The sequence below is a fragment of the Bos taurus genome, chromosome 26 (assembly GCF_002263795.3).
Source record: "Bos taurus isolate L1 Dominette 01449 registration number 42190680 breed Hereford chromosome 26, ARS-UCD2.0, whole genome shotgun sequence".
Classification (NCBI taxonomy): domain Eukaryota; kingdom Metazoa; phylum Chordata; class Mammalia; order Artiodactyla; family Bovidae; genus Bos; species Bos taurus.
This window is the reverse complement of record NC_037353.1, coordinates 25567655-25583051: the sequence shown is the minus strand read 5'-3', so window position 1 is coordinate 25583051 and position 15397 is coordinate 25567655. Positions and strand designations below refer to the sequence as shown.

Here is a 15397-nt window from a genome sequence, read left to right as displayed (position 1 = left end):
CCTGGGAGGGGATGTGGCACGCCTTCCTGGCCGCACGGACCTGCTTCCCAGGGCAGGGCCGGGCCTGGGCCCTCTCCTGGGGCACCGAGAGTCGGGAACAGTCTCACATGTGGCTCCACTGCACAGAGCCCAGAGCCGGAGTGGGCGGGCAGGCCAGGGGCAGTGAGGGGCGTGCCCCCTCGGCCTCCCGGTCGGGCAGTGCCACAGCTGACACCGGGCACCTTCCCTGTCACCTGCGCTCAGAGGGCCCCCAGCCCAGGGACATCCCTGCTCCCTTGTTCTCAAGGGTCCTGCCTGACAGCTCCCAGACAGGCTTCCTGTTAAAGTGTCAATAGCAGCCAGCATTTATCAGACGTTTGAGGAAAGTCTGCAGCACAATAAAGACCACAGCAAAGAAAAGGGGAAAAAGGCTCAAGAAGTTTGAGGAATTAGAGAAAAACCTAAAAAAGCAAAAATAATCCATAGGCTCAGAAAGACTGGGGGAGATACTGTGTTTGTATAAGAACAGGAGGCTAGGACAGAGGTCCAGACTAAGTAAGAACTTCTGAAAACAAGGTGGCAAAAAGCCAACAGAACTGAATTACAAAGTGAAGGACATTTTTTTAGGTGAACAGAAACAAGACGGCAGATATAAGAGAAAGGGCGTGGTTTTGGACTCTGAGTCTGATGGAGTCCCCCTTCAGAGGCAGAGGGTCAAGGGCACTCCGCGAGAGGAGCCATGGAGGGAGGCTAATGATCCCTTTCATGAGGAGCTAAGCCTTATCTGTTGAAATGTGAGGGAAGCACAGGAAACAATTTAGACTATTTTATGTTTAAATATTAACATGAAAAATTCAAATGAAATACTAGCCACTGGGACTTCCCTAGTGGGAAGACGTTGCATTTCAATGCAGGGGTGAAGTTTCGACCCTTAGTTGGGGACCTGGGATCCCACATGCCTCATGCCCAAAAAACCAAAACATAAAAACAAATATTAGCCATTGAGCCCAACAGTACATTAAAAGCAGGTCGTCACTCTCAGGTCCAGGTGGTTTCAAGTCTGTGGACACACTTCACTCATTGCTGCACAAAGGGAGAAAAACACTCATGATTTTCTCAGAAAAAGAAGACGGCACATTTCATTTCTTTTTTTGTTTGTTTTTCAGTTTTTTTGATTATGAAAATGTATTCCTGTTGTGCCTTCACTCCCAACACACGACCCTGGTCCTCCTTCTTCCCTTCATGTTTGCTGCTCAGTTGCTTGGTCGTGTCTGACTGCCCCGCCACGGGCCGCAGCACTCCAGGCCTCCCTGGCCTTCACCATCACCAGAACTCGTTCAAACCCACGTCCACTGAGTCAGTGGTGCTATCCAGCCATCTCATCCTCTGTCGCCCCCTTCTCCTCCTGCCGTCAGTCTTTCCCAGCATCATGGTCTTTTCCAATGAGTCAGTTCTTTGCATCTACTGGTCTCATTGGTGGCCATGGAGCTTCCCGGCAGGATGAAGATGTGCCACAGTCCACAGGCCTGAGCAAAAACGAGCCATTTCTTAATTTTTAAATGTCTTTTTTTTAAGTTTTTTTTTAATTGAAATATATTTGACACGTAAAAAAGTGAAGAGGAACTAAAGAGCCTCCTGGTGAGAGTGAGAGGGGAGGGGAAACGGCTTAAAGAGCCTCCTGGTGAGAGTGAGAGGGGAGGGGAAACGGCCTAAAGAGCCTCCTGGTGAGAGTGAGAGGGGAGAGGGGAAACGGCCTAAAGAGCCTCCTGGTGAGAGTGAGAGGGGAGAGGGGAAACGGCTTAAAGAGCCTCCTGGTGAGAGTGAGAGGGGAGAGGGGAAACGTTGGCTTAAAGCTCAACATTCAGAAAACCATGAAGACCATGGCATCTGGTCCCATCACTTCATGGGAAATAGATGGGGGAACAGTGGAAACAGTGGCAGACTTTATTTTGGGGGGCTCCAAAATCACTGCAGATGGTGACTGCAGCCATGAAATTAAAAGACGCTTACTCCTTGGAAGGAAAGTTATGATCAACTTAGACAGCATATTAAAAAGCAGAGACATTACTTTGCCAACAAAGGTCCGTCTAGTCAAGGCTATGGTTTTTCCAGTAGTCATGTATGGATGTGAGTGTTAGACTATAAAGAAAGCTGAGTGCTGAAGAATTGATGCTTTTGAACTGTGGTGTTGGAGAAGACTCTTGAGAGTCCCTTGGACTGCAAGGAGATCCAAGCAGTCCATCCAAAAAGAGACCAGTCCTGGGTGTTCATTGGAAGGACTTATGTTGAAGCTGAAGCTCCAATACTTTGGCCACCTTATGCGAAGAACTAACCCATTTGAAAAGACCCTGATGCTGGGAAAGATTGAGGGCAGGAGGAGAAGGGGACGACAGAGGATGAGATGGTTGGATGTCATCACTGACTCAATGGACATCAGTTTGGGTAGACTCGGGCAGTTGGTGATGGACAGGGAGGCCTGGCGTGCTGCAATTCATGGGGTCGCAAAGAGTTGGACATGACTGAGTGGCTGAACTGAACTGAACTGACACATAACATTTTGTAAATTTAAGATGTCCACCATGTTGATCTGATACACTTACATATTGTTATGTGATTTGATTTCCATCAACATTCATTTGTGGGGGAAAATGCCAAGAAAGCTAGTCATAGAAATGACTTTTTAAACTTGATTAAAGCTATGTTTCAGATAAACCCTCAGCAGATATCATATTTAGTGGAGAGCCTTTAAATATGTTTTGTCAAAAATTATGAGCAAGGAACGCTTCCTACTTTCACCACTTCTGTTGATCACAGGCCTGAGCCCAGGAGACAGCCGTGCCCTGGAGAAGCTGTGGACTCTGTGGTCGACCACTCACCCCCAACGCCCGGAACTGGGGAGCCCTCGCCTCTGCAGAGCGGGGGAAGCAGAGTGTGCTCTGAGGGTGCTGGGCAGGGCTCTGTTCCCCAAGGAGGGGCCGCAGAGCCCGCACATCTCCCCTCCCCTTCCTCCGCTGAGGACTGCGGCCTCGGTGCTGGGAGCTGCTGCCGCCCTCTGAGGACTGTAGGCTGGACACGTAGGCCAGAGGGTGGGTGGAAGGTGGGGAGGGGCGTTCTGGGTCCAAGGTGCTCAGTGGGGCTGCTCTGCTTGCCGTGCACTGCCCACAGCCTGACTGCTTGTCCCCGTTGGTGCAAGAGATTGCTACCTGCATATTTTGTGACTGCAGCTGCATGAGTGTCTTATGGCAGATAAAACTTATGGTAGAAAGTCTCTACCAAAACAAGAAATAGTAGAAGATAAAATGCCATTCACAGTAACAATGGACTCTATAAAAAACCTCCCAGAATGCAAAGGATCTTTATGGCAAAAATAAACAGATCATTAAGGAACATAAAGGAAGAGCCGCATAAATGGGAGAAACAGAGGCAGCACAGCTGGGCGCCCGCCTGGGCCTCCTTCAGACTCAGCCCTAGGTGAGTGTGTGATTCCAGTAAGAATCTCAGCAGAGTTCTTAAAGGAACCTACTGTTGACTGAATTGTGGCCTCACCATTCATATTTTGAAATCCTGTCCCCAGCACCTAAGAATGTGATTATATTTGGAGATGGGTCTTTACAGAGGTTAAAAAAGTTGAAGTCATCAGCGTGGTCCTGACCCAATATGACTAGTGTCCTTATAAGAGGGGATAAGAGGAGATTGGGTCACAGACACGCACCCAGGGATGACCACATGAGGGTGGCTGGTTACAAGCCATGGGTACGGGCCTCAGAGGAAACCAACGCTGCTGCTGCTGAGTCGCTTCAGTCATGTCCGACTCTGCGACCCCATGGACGGCAGCCCACCAGGCTCCCCCGTCCCTGGGATTCTCCAGGCAAGAACACTGGAGTGGCTTGCCATTTCCTTCTCCAATGCAGGAAGGTGAAAAGCGAAAGTGAAGTTGCTCAGTCATGTCCGACTCTTAGCGACCCCATGGACTGCAGCCCACCAGGCTCCTCCATCCATGGGATTTTCCAGGCAAGAGTACTGGAGTGGGGTGCCATTGCCTTCTCCGAAACCAGTGCTGCTGATACCTTATCTCAGATTCCAGGCTCCAGAGTTGTGAGAAAATGCATTTCTGGTGTGTAAGCCAGCCTGTCCGTGGTGCTGTGTTTCCCTGTGCCTTATAGCTTGTTGGATCGTAGACCCCCAGCCAAGGACTGAAGCACAGAACCTAACCACTGTACTGCCAGAGACGTCCCTGTGGTACTCTGTTACGGCAGCCCAAGCAAACTAAGGAACTCGGGGGCTCATACAAAAAGATAAAAGTCAAATTTAAACAAATTTTGAAAAAGCAGTTCAAAGAAGAGGGATTCACCACGTCAGATATTAAGAACTTGCAGACACCATGGTGACAAAGCAATCTAGACAGAAGACAGACCAGTACAGAAAGCAGGTTGTCAGGGACAGAACGCAGGAGCTTGTACATGTGCACAGGAAAGAAACAAGACTGGGAATTTGATAGAGAAAAGGGAGACTGTGAGAAGAACCAGATAGAAATTCTAAAACTAAAGTACATCAGAGAGCCGAGCCCGGCTCATCCCCGGCTGAGGAGCTGTCCCCTGCTCTGGTGCTGAAGTTCCCTGAAAGTGGCAGCTGGCACCTTTGAAGTTTGGCTGCTGCTACTGTGTCTCAGGATGAGGGAGGAGGAGAGGAGCTCGCTGGCTGTGCTGGTGGGAGAGAGCTGTGGCCCACCTGGTGCGTGGGCTGGTGGCGGTGAACAGATGACAGGGTGGGAGGGTTTGAAGTTCCTCCTCCTGCCGCTGGTGCTAGGAGGGGCCGGGAGCCCAGTGGAGTTTGGCCAGGGCCTCATGGATGTCATGGTTCCGGAGGCAGTAGATGATGGGGTTGAGCAGTGGGGTCACAATGGAGTAGACCACAGACACCAGTTTGTTGAGGTCAAAGGAGCTGATGGCGTGAGGCCGGGCATACATGAAGATGGTGGTGGTGCAGAAGAGGGCCACCAGCATCAGGTGGGAAGCGCAGGTGGAGAAGGCCTTCTGGCGGCCAGCTGCTCCTGGGGTCCTCAGCACCGTGGCCACGATGTGGGTGTAGGAGATCACAGTCGCCAGCAGGGAGGTGGCGAGCACAGCGAGGGCTGCCACGAAGTCCAGCACCTCGATGGTGGCGGTGTCAGAGCAGGAGAGCTGCAGCAGGGGTGAGATGTCACAGAAAAAGTGGTTGAGGACGTTGGGGCCGCAGAACCTGAGGCGGGAGATGAGAGCCGTGGACATGCAGGAGGCTAGGAAGCCACCCAGCCAGGCGCCGAGGGCCAGGTGCAGGCAGAGCCTCGAGTCCATGATGGCTGGGTAGTGCAGGGGGTGACAGATGGCCAGGTACCGGTCACAGGCCATGGTGGCCAGGAGGAAGCACTCGGAGGAGCCAAGGGAGAGGAAGAGGAAGAGTTGGGCGAGGCAGCCTGAGAAGGAGATCGTCCTTGCTGAGGCCGAGAGGCCAGCCAGCAGCTTGGGGATGGTGACTGAGGTGTAGAGGGTCTCCAGCACTGACAGATTGGCCAGGAAGAAGTACATGGGTGTGTGCAGTCGACGGCTGGCTCTGGTGGTCACCATAACGACCAGGTTCTCCAGGATGGTCACCATGTAGATGGTGAGGAATGACCCGAACAGCAGCCCCCGCACGTGGCACAGCTCTGGGAAGCCCAGCAGGATGAACTCTGTCACTGGCGTCTCCGTGGAGTCGCTCATAGCCTTCTTGGCAGGGAGGTCACTTCTGAGCGCCTTGAAACAGTGGAGAGAGGAGGTGCGATGTGCGCTGGGCAGGGGACTGGGTCCTGGGAGCTGGTGGGGGCACCATAACCCCTTCTCAGAGTTGCTGCAGCACTGACCACCCCCCACCCTTAACCCAACACACACTTCACCCTGAGCAAACCCCTGGCAGGGGGGCCCCACCTGCACACAAGTGAGCACAAGCATACCTCTCACGTCCACTCTCACGTGGAAGCTCTCAGGTGTGCACTGCTGCCTGTCCCAGCACTGTGCACACAGCCACATGTGGGAGTGTGCATGCCCACGTGCACACACACACACCTCAGTGCATGCCGGCGCACACACACCCAGGCACAACGCACACATGCACACACCCAGGTGCACTCCTGCACACACCCCCAGGCGCATGCACACGCACACATTCAGGTTCACACACACACCCATGTACATGCACACACACAGGCCCGTGTGTGCACACTGCAGGGAGGAGGCCCGCTCTGTGTGCTTGGAGTGCTGTCCTAGCTGTGTGTCCCCACGCTCCCTGGCCTTCTCCATGTGGGCCCCAGAGCACCGCTTCTCCTCACTGTTCTCTGGCCAGGGCTGCTCATCCTCAGGAAGGACACCACTTCCATCAGAAGGCCAGTGGGATCTCCAGGTCTGAGCAAAATCTGGGCCTCAGATTTGTGGGCCTGGGGCTGGGGGTGGGGGGAGGGTTCATCCCCACATTTGGTTTCCCCACGTGGACCTGTCTTGAGCTGGCCTGAGGTCTGTATCCTGTGTTTTCTGAGCTTCAAAGTGGCCTTTGGGAGACGGTGGAAGCGGTCCACTCAGAGCCTTTCAGGGGCCGGGTGGTTTGGGACTTTTAGGCCAGGACACCCAGGAGCTGGGTGTCTGAAGGATGGGTAGGCAGCAGGGAGGCGGCAGGCTGGGGCAGAGCTGGTTCCCGGCCAGCAGGCCCGGCCTCCGGGGCTTCCACGCCTCCTCAGCCCCTCCCCTCACCAGCAGGACCAGGGAGCCCCGTGGGAGGTGGAGGGGATTCCCGGGGCAAGTGGAATTCTTGGGCGACGCTCAGCCTCTTCCTCCTATGTTTACCTGTCCTGCACAGAGGCTGAACCGTGGTGCTCCTGTCTCACCTCGAAGGGGCTCGGGGACCCCCACTGACAGCAGTGGTGCTCAGCCCTGTGGGGAGGGGCTGTAGGAAGGCCCTGGGGGCGCAGGGGGGAGCAGAGAGAATGGAGGGTGCCCCAGTCTCTGGGGATATGAGACCATCAGCGACGTGGCAGAAGAGGCTGAGCCTGCAAAGGGTCTGCAGAACCTGGGTTGGTGCCAGTCTGGACCCAGGGCATCAGAGCTGGGGCTCCAGGAGGCCTCCTCTCTGGGCCGAGCGGTTTGGTGGTGTGTGTCAGGGGAACTCGGAAAGCCTGCCCCTCTAGCACCCCCAAGCCCTTTGCTTTGAGACCAGCCTCCCTTCCCCTCTCCTCGCTGAAGGTGCACCTCCACGTCTCTGCAGGTCTCCAGCCAGGGCCTGGAGAAGCATGCCGAGTCTCCCCCGCTTGCCTTGTGGCCAGGTGGCTTTTATGGTGCTCATTAGTGGCCTTGCCACCCCCCTGGCTTCCTGGAGGACTTTAATTGAGATTTCTCACCCCTGTGGGACTCTCAGAGCAATCTGCAGGGTCCCCAGGGGGAATGTAAGAAGGGAATATGAAGTAAAGGGTGGGGGCTTCCCGCCTTCCCCTCGGGACAAACAGTCTGGCCTGCTGCCTGCCTTCCAGGTGCCCTGGCCCTGGTGAGGCCCATCCTGAGACTCTCAGCCTCAAGGCCCTTTCCTGAGGTTCAAAGGGGAGTGGATGCTACCCAGTAGCATTCATTTTATTTCCTTCCCACACTTGGCATTTATCTATTCATTTAGTTGTAAAATAATGGAACTCTTGTAAACCTATTCTCAACTCGAGACCTAGGAAGTGGCTACTAAGTGGCCCCAGCTTCCCCCCACTCCCCAGGGACCACTCGTGGGGTTCCCCTGCTGCCTGAAGCATTTTAATTATAGATATCGCTTAGTTTTGCTTGTGTGCAAACGCTATGACAAAGGGTCTCATGCTGCCTGCTGTCTTCTGGGTCTTGCTTTTTTGTACGAAGAGCCTTTCTCTTCTTGGTAGCTGTTCTGCATTCGTTCTGACACCTGAGCAGTAACGTTCTGCCATGTCCGCCTGCGTCACAGTTGGTGACCTCGACCTTTGGGCACAGCCCCTGAGCGCCACGCACCAGGATTTCTCTTGGAGCTACACGGACGAGCGGGAGCGCTGGGGGTGAACTTCACATGCAACGTGACAAGAAAATGCCAAGTTCTCTCCTCAGAGTGGCTGTGTGACTTACACTCCTACAATTGAACCACATCCTTTCCGACAGATGGTGTGGTGGATTTCCTAATCTCTGCCAATGTAGAGGGTAAAAATAGTGTTGCACTATGAATTGCCTCTCTCTGCTGCACTTGGCATGGTTAGTGTCAATGAGGGTTTCTGCTTCTGTGAGATGCCTGTGAGTGTGTGTCTTTTGCCCATTTCTCTCCACATTTTACTTATTGATTTGCAGGAGTTCTTTATACACTCTTTTCTAAATTTCTTTATTGAGGTTTAATTTACACAGTGAAGTGCACAGATCTTAGATGCTAAGTTTGGTGAATTTTGATGAATGCACAGATGTGTGAACCTGCACCTCATCAAGATACAAACTTCCTTCAGCTTAGAAGCACCCTGCACGCTCCTTCCCAGTCAACCCTTCACCCCCCACTTCGAGGCAACGCTGCTCTGAGTCTTTTCTTCGTGGATTACTTATTTTCTAGACTGTGACAGAACGGAACCATCCAGTACCCCCTCTCTGTCTGGCTTCTGTCAGCATGTTTTGAGGATGTGTGTTCCAGTATACGGGTAGAACATGGTTATCTGGAAGAGTGTTTTAATATTTTCAAATGTTTGGAGATTTTCTGGACGTATTTTTGTTATTGATTTACTTTAACGAGAGCACACTTGGCATGAATCTGAACCCTGTGAGTGTGAGATTCCTGTTACACTCGAGAACATGGGCCTGTGTTGGTGAGGGACCTGGGTTCACGGGTCTGTTTCTGGGTTCTGCTCCGCTCCGTTTGTCTCTGGGTTTGTCGTCTCTCTGATTCTGCACTGCCTCAATTGCGACAGCTTTGTAGGTTTGAAACCAGCTGGTGTGGATGCTCGGACTACTCTTGCTTTTCAAAATAATTTTTCCTCTTTCAGTTCCTTAGCCTTTCCGTAAATTTTAGATTCAGCTGGTTGATTTTATGCAGTGTTCTGTTGTGATTTTTATTGGAGTTGACCATAATCTAGATCAGTTTGGGGAGAATTAACATCTTTACAATATCGAGTCTTCCAATCCATGAATGTGGTCTATCTCTTCATTTCTTGGTTCATCTTTGATTCCTTTCATCAGTATGTTATCATTTTTATGATGTTTTGCAAACATATTTTTCCCAGTTTATGTCTTTTCTCGTTTCTTTAAGATGACTTTTGATGAACAGAAGTCCTTGGTTTTTCAAAATTATTTTAGAACAGTTTAGATTTATAGAAAAGTTGCAAAGATAGTAAGACAGTTCCCATACATCCCACGCAGAGCTTCTCCTGACGCTGAGGTCTTACATTAGTGTGGGGGTGTGTTTGTTACAATTTACGAACCAATGTGACACATTATTGTCACCTACAGTGCGCACCTTACTCGGCTCTCCTGAGTTTGCGCCCATGTCTTTCTTTCCGTGCCCGGCTCCCGTCCAGGATGGCATCGCATTCAGTTGTCATGTTCCCTTAGTTCCGCTTGGCTGTGGGCTTCGCATACTTTTTTTTTTTTTGACAATTTTGAGGAGTTTGGTAATCTATTTGATAGGATGTCCGCAAACTGGGGCTTGTCTCATGTTGTTCTCATGATTAAACCGAGGTTATGGGTCTTTGGGAGGAAGACTGTGGAGATAAAGTGCCCTTCTCATCATGTTGTGTCTAGACCCACAGCATCAGCAGGGCCGTCACTGCTGTTGACCCTGAGCACGGGGCTCAGGCCGCGAGTCCTTTCCTGCCACGGCGCCCTCCTGCATGCACAGTGTCCTCTCTGGAAGGAGGCCGTCACATCAGCCCACATTTAAGGGTCATACTCTCCCTCCTTGAGACAGATACAGAGGTAAATGACTTGCAGTTCTTCTGCATGGAAAATTTGTCTTTTCTACCCTTTTCTTTCTTTATCCAATCATTCATTTATATCAGTATAGACTCACGGGCATTTGTTTCATATTTTGGTTTATACTCTGATACTATTCTGATTATCTGTTGCTTGAAATATGATAGGTAGCGTTTTGAGTCTGGCTTCTTTCGTCTAGCCTGATGTTCTCAGGGTCATCCACACTGTGGCCCAAATCAGTGCTTCACTCCTTTTTGTGGCTGGATCATATGCTGTTGTAAGTGTGTGCCGCCTTCTCCTTCTCGGTCCACCTCTTAGGGTTATTTGTACCTTCCGGCTGTTGTAAACAGGCTGCTGTGGACGCCTGTGGACAAACACTTGCTTGAGTGCCAGTCTTCAGCTCTCTTGGACATATATCTACGAGTGGGATGGCTGGGTCACGTGAGAATTTTATGTTTAACTTTTTGAGAAACGCCGAATTATTGTCCATAGAGGCTGCGCCATTTTATGTTCTTATCAGAAAGGTACAAGCATTCCAATTTCTCTACATTCTCACCAACACTTGATATTTTCTGTTTTTTAAAAATATATAGCTACCCTAGTGGGTGTGAAGTGGTATCTCATTGTGGTTTTTATTTGCATTTCCTTGATGACTGATGACACGAAGCATCTTTCCACATTGGCCCTCTGTACATCTTCTTTGGAGAAATGTCTATTCAAGTCCTGGCTCATTTTGGATTGGGTTGTTTGTCTTTTAGTTTTTGAGTTGTAAGAGTTTTTTATGTAGTTTACATACAAGGCCCCTATTAGACATATGACTTGCAATGTTTATCCCGTTTTGTATGTTTAGCTTTCTTGATAGTGTTCTTTGGTGCACAAAGCTCTTGATCTTTGTGAATTCCAGTTCATCTGTCTTTTCTTTTGTTGTTCTTGCTTTTCGTGTTTTATCTAAGAATCCTTTGCCAAATCCAAGGTCCTAAAGATTTACTTGTATGTTTTCTTTTGAGGGTTTTATAGTTTTAACTCTCCTATTTTCATTCTTGATCCATTTTGAGTTCATTTTTGTATCTTGTGAGAGGTGGGAGTTGGACTGCATTCTCCTGCAGATGGAGATTTGTTGAGAGGCTACTCTTTCCTCATTGAGTGGTCTTGGTACCCTTGTCAAAAATCAATTGACCATAGATGTATGGGTTTACTTCTCAACTATCAAGCCTATTCTATTGGTCTATAGTCTGTCTTATGTGAATCCCAGAGTTTTGGGTAATAGCTTTGTAAGTTTTGAAATCAGAAAGTGAGTCATATAATTTTGTTCTTTTTCAAGGTTGTCTTGGCTTTTGGGGCCCCTTGCTATTCCATATTAATTTAGAATCAGTTTTTCCAATTTTGAAAGAAAGGCCGTTAAGATTTTGATAGGTGTTTCACTGAGTCTATAGCTCACCTGATGCAGTGTTGCTATGTTAACAATATTAAGTCACTTAACCCGTGAACATAGGCTGTTTTTCCATTTATTCAGGTTTCCGTTAGTTTTCCCACAGTGTTTTGCAGTCTTCAGTGAGCCTTTCCCTCCCTGGTTAAATTTATTTCTAGATATTTTATTCTTTTGGATGCTGTTACAAATGGAATTGTTTTCCTAATTTCCACTTTGAATTGGTCATTGCTGTTTCAGGAACACAGCCGATTCTGCATGTTGATTTTTCACTCTGAAACTTTGCTGAATTTCTTTATTAATCGTGGTAAGTGTTGGGGTATAGACTCTGGGATTTTCTGATAACGAGTCTGGCTGTCTGGAGACAAGGGTACTGTCAGCTCCTCCTTCCGGGTCGGGCGCCTCTCTCTGTTTACTTGCCCCGTTGCTCTGGGGGGAGCGCTGCTGTCTCACCCCCTTGGCCCTCGCAGCGTCTCCTGGCAGTGCTGATGTCAGCTGTGGGTGTAAGTGTCCTTTATCATGTTGATGAAGGTCTTTTCCATCACTAGTTTTCTGAGTATTTTTATCATGAAAAGATGTTGAATCTTGTCAAATATTTTCCTGCATTGAGTTGATTATGTGTCCTCACCCCTTCATTCTATTAATGTGGTATAAATATTGATTTTTATATTGAATCATCCTTGCATTCCTGGGATGCAAGGTCAAATCCCGCTGGTCGCAGTGCGTAACCTTTTAATATGCCATTGGATTTGGTTTTCTTGTATTGAGTTGAGGATTTTGCATCTGTATTTGTAGGTATTGGTGTGGAGTTTTCTTGTGGTGTTTTTGTCTGACCGTCTTATCATGGTCATGCTGGCCTCCCAGAACACATTAGGAAGTGTCCCCCCTTTCTGTTTTTTGGAGAATTTTGAGAAGGGCTGGTGTTGATTCCTCGGTAGCCGTCTGGCAGACTTGGTGAAGCCATCTACCTAGTCCTGGGCTTTCCTCTGTTGGGAGGAGGAGTTACCGATTCAATTTCTGTACCTAATGTAGGTCTGTTCAACTTTTGTATTTCTTTTTGAGTCGGGGTTGGCATCTGTGTGTCCAGGAACCTGCCCCTGTCTTCTAGGTCCTCTGCCCCCTGGCACAGCACTGCTCACAGTGCCCCCTGCTTCCTGTTTGCTCTGTGGAGTCAGCAGTGATGTCGCCACACCCATTTCTTATTGAGTTGGCGGCATCTGCTGTCCCCTTAGGGAAAGGTTTAAAGGTTTGTTGACTTTGCTGATTTTGAGAACTGACTTCTGGTTTTATCAATTCTCTCTGTTGTTCTCTGCTCTCTGTTTCACTTACCACCTTGAGGTTCGTTATTTTCTCCTTTCCACTGACTTTGAGTTAGGTTTGCTCTTCTTTTTCTGGTTCCTTAGTGTTTTAATTTTATTGGTTTGAGATTTTTCTTCTGTTAAAAATGTAGGTGTTCACTCCTGTGTACTTCCCTTTAGTCACACTGCTTCCGTACGTCCCATAAACTGGCATGCTGTGTTTTCATTTTCAAAGATTTCCATCTTTCACAAAATTTTGTATCTGGACTTTATCGTTGAGCATGGTTGGAGGTAGGCACTCATCCCACATCAGTTTTCTAGTATTTGAAGAGTGCTTTCTGTTCTCTGTTATCTGCGCAGCTGCCTCTGTTCTGCGTAACATTCTCTGAATGCCTGACTGTGTTTCTCAGGTTCTGTGTTTGAATCATACTTGTGAATGAGTAGTTAAGGCGCGGACGCCCTCCATGCCCAGGTAGCTGAGGCGCGGACGCCCTCCATGCCCAGGTAGCTGAGGTGTGACGCCCTCCATGCCCAGGTAGTTAAGGCGTGGACACCCTCTATGCCCGGGCACATCTTTTGTGCTGAGTCTAGTCAGTTTCTGTTTCGAGTCTTTCACTTCTTTGTAAAACTTGCAGTTTCCAGGCTCCATCTTCTCCACAGCTGGAGCCTGCCTGACCCCAGATTTTGTCTTTAATACACTGCTGTCCATAAAGGCAATGGGCCTCCCTCCTGTCCTTCTCCCTCTGTCCCTTCCTCCCCATCCCTACCTGGAAGTCCCAGGGGAGAGGCTGGGCTCAGGGAGGGGAGGCCCAGGACCACCCAGTCTGGAAGAAACCCAGCCTCCTCACCTCTGGCCATTGCTTGCTAAGCCACACAGCATCTTGAGGGAGACGTCTGGCTTTAGGCAGCTGGAGGTCACAGAATGAGGTTCATATTTTTTGAGGTTTTCAGGCAGAAGATCAGCAGAGTAAGATGGGGCTGGACCAGAGTTTGGTTCTGTCAGAACCAGGCTCAGAAACTGAGGAGGAATCTGGGTGTGGGACAACCATATGTGGGTTCCCAGGTGTGAGCCAACCCACAGGAGCCCAGGTGTACCCTGAGGCGAGATGGAAGCCTGGTTGTCCTGGGCCCTGAGGGGGCCATGGGGCCTCGAAGGTGGCTGGGAGGTGCTCGGTCAGCGCTGGTTAGCAGAGTGGCCAGCACCACGGACAGCGTCACTCTGCCTGCTGAGAGGGTTTTCCTGGCGGGGCCCTGAGTGGCCAGGGAGAGGGCAGATCCCGACGACTGATGCTGTGAGATGTGCACACGCACTGCCACACACAGACACTCACACCTGTGACTCAAGCGCCGTGTGGGGGCAGTCACGACACATGCACACCATCTGCAGTCGGGGTGGGTTGGACCAGACACGGTTACGGATGGACCGTCTCACACACGTGCAGGTCTGCCCCAATGCACCATAGATTACTTCACTTAAAACGAATTTCCCCCAAACTAAACTAAAGCTGAAGCACATACATAAACATACTCACGTGGATGATATCTGCCCACACTAGATTCATACCAGTTACTCTAGTGATCAATATTCCCAATGATTAATAACCTAAAAGACACAGCTAAAAGCAATATTATCACAAGTTACATATGGTTTCAGCACCTTTGAGTTTAAAACTTCTATTGTGTGTTTTCACATTTTGCCTCTTCAGGGCACATTCAGGGACTTTCCATTTCCATGGAGGAAGTTCTATCTAAAGTTCATGTGTCTGGTGAGTGACATTATTTCTGGCATCTTTTTAACAGCCACTTTCCAGTTTTATCTACTTTCCAGCACCTCCAGGGGTGGGCACACCTGTCACAGGCGACTGCCACCTCCCCCGCCCCTGTTGCCCCTCCCGCTGAGTCGCGCTTTGCTCTCACACTGCGCACTCAGCAGTGACTCCTCTTAGAGAAGGAGAATGAGTCTGACAGAACAGGGGCTTGACTGAAATGTGGTTTATCCATCAGCTTTACCAGGATGTCAGCATTGGAAAGAAATGCTGTGCTGCAGAATCTTTAAAAGGGCAGGTGGTGGCATCATTATTTTTGACCCGGGAATCCATGTCTTACATGACTTTACAAGGAGACACACACAGGACTTCACGTTTGCAATCAGACAAATTGGAAGCAGCCCCCACACCCGATGATGGGATCCAGGTGGAGGGCGCTTGCCTGGGCAGGGATGCAGACAGAGGCAAGTCACGAGCAGGGCCTGGAAGCATGTCCTAGGCGGTGTGAGCACATCGTGATAAAACAAAACATCCATGAAGAATGTCAGGCGAGTTCCTCACGAGACTATCTTAAGCAGTGACGTCTGGGGGTACAGTGGGACTTAGACTCTGTATATACTTCTTTTTTTTTTTTTTTGCATATACTTCTTTGCAGTTAAAATTCCCTAAAAAGCATAAACTTATGTATCACTTTGAAAAATAAAACCAATGATCATACAGTAATGTGGAAACACGTAATAGCAATTATGATGCAGAATTATTTTTTGGATGACTGCTGAAAGATAAAGATTTTCATTACAACTGCCTGTCACAAGTAAAACATGGCTGTCCTTTGTCTCCAACTGTTCCTTAAAATGCATTCAGACGGAGACGTTTCCAAATCGCTGACTTTGCAGACGACTGTCAGGTAAGGGGCGGCCTCCTGTCACTTTGGGCTGCAGAGCAGACTGTCCTGGGAGGCAGACTGTCTGGACAGGA

The 15397-nt window shown here is 49.5% G+C and overlaps 3 protein-coding genes across 3 annotated transcripts in view; 1 reads left to right on the top strand and 2 right to left on the bottom strand.

The window, feature by feature from the left end:
• Window positions 1–15397, bottom strand: part of SORCS3 (sortilin related VPS10 domain containing receptor 3) — a 979390-nt gene that overhangs the window by 599461 nt on the left and 364532 nt on the right. The gene's annotated exons all lie outside the window — the stretch shown is intronic.
• LOC101905453 (scavenger receptor cysteine-rich domain-containing protein SCART1) overlaps window positions 850–15397 on the top strand; it is an 84187-nt gene continuing 69639 nt past the window's right edge. Inside the window, exon 1 of the mRNA XM_024985895.2 lies at window positions 850–9932. The gene's annotated coding sequence lies outside the window, so the exon portion shown is untranslated. The remainder of the gene's footprint in view (window positions 9933–15397) is intronic.
• Window positions 4782–6188, bottom strand: OR6AE1 (olfactory receptor family 6 subfamily AE member 1). Its single transcript, NM_001390812.1, has one exon. It carries the CDS (start codon window positions 6186–6188, stop codon window positions 4782–4784), a length of 1407 nt encoding a protein of 468 aa, NP_001377741.1.

What these genes read in the sequence shown, in the direction of transcription:
- OR6AE1 (NM_001390812.1), bottom strand. Translation starts at nt 6,188, where the DNA reads ATGTACATGGGTGTGTGTGTGAACCTGAATGTGTGCGTGTGCATGCGC.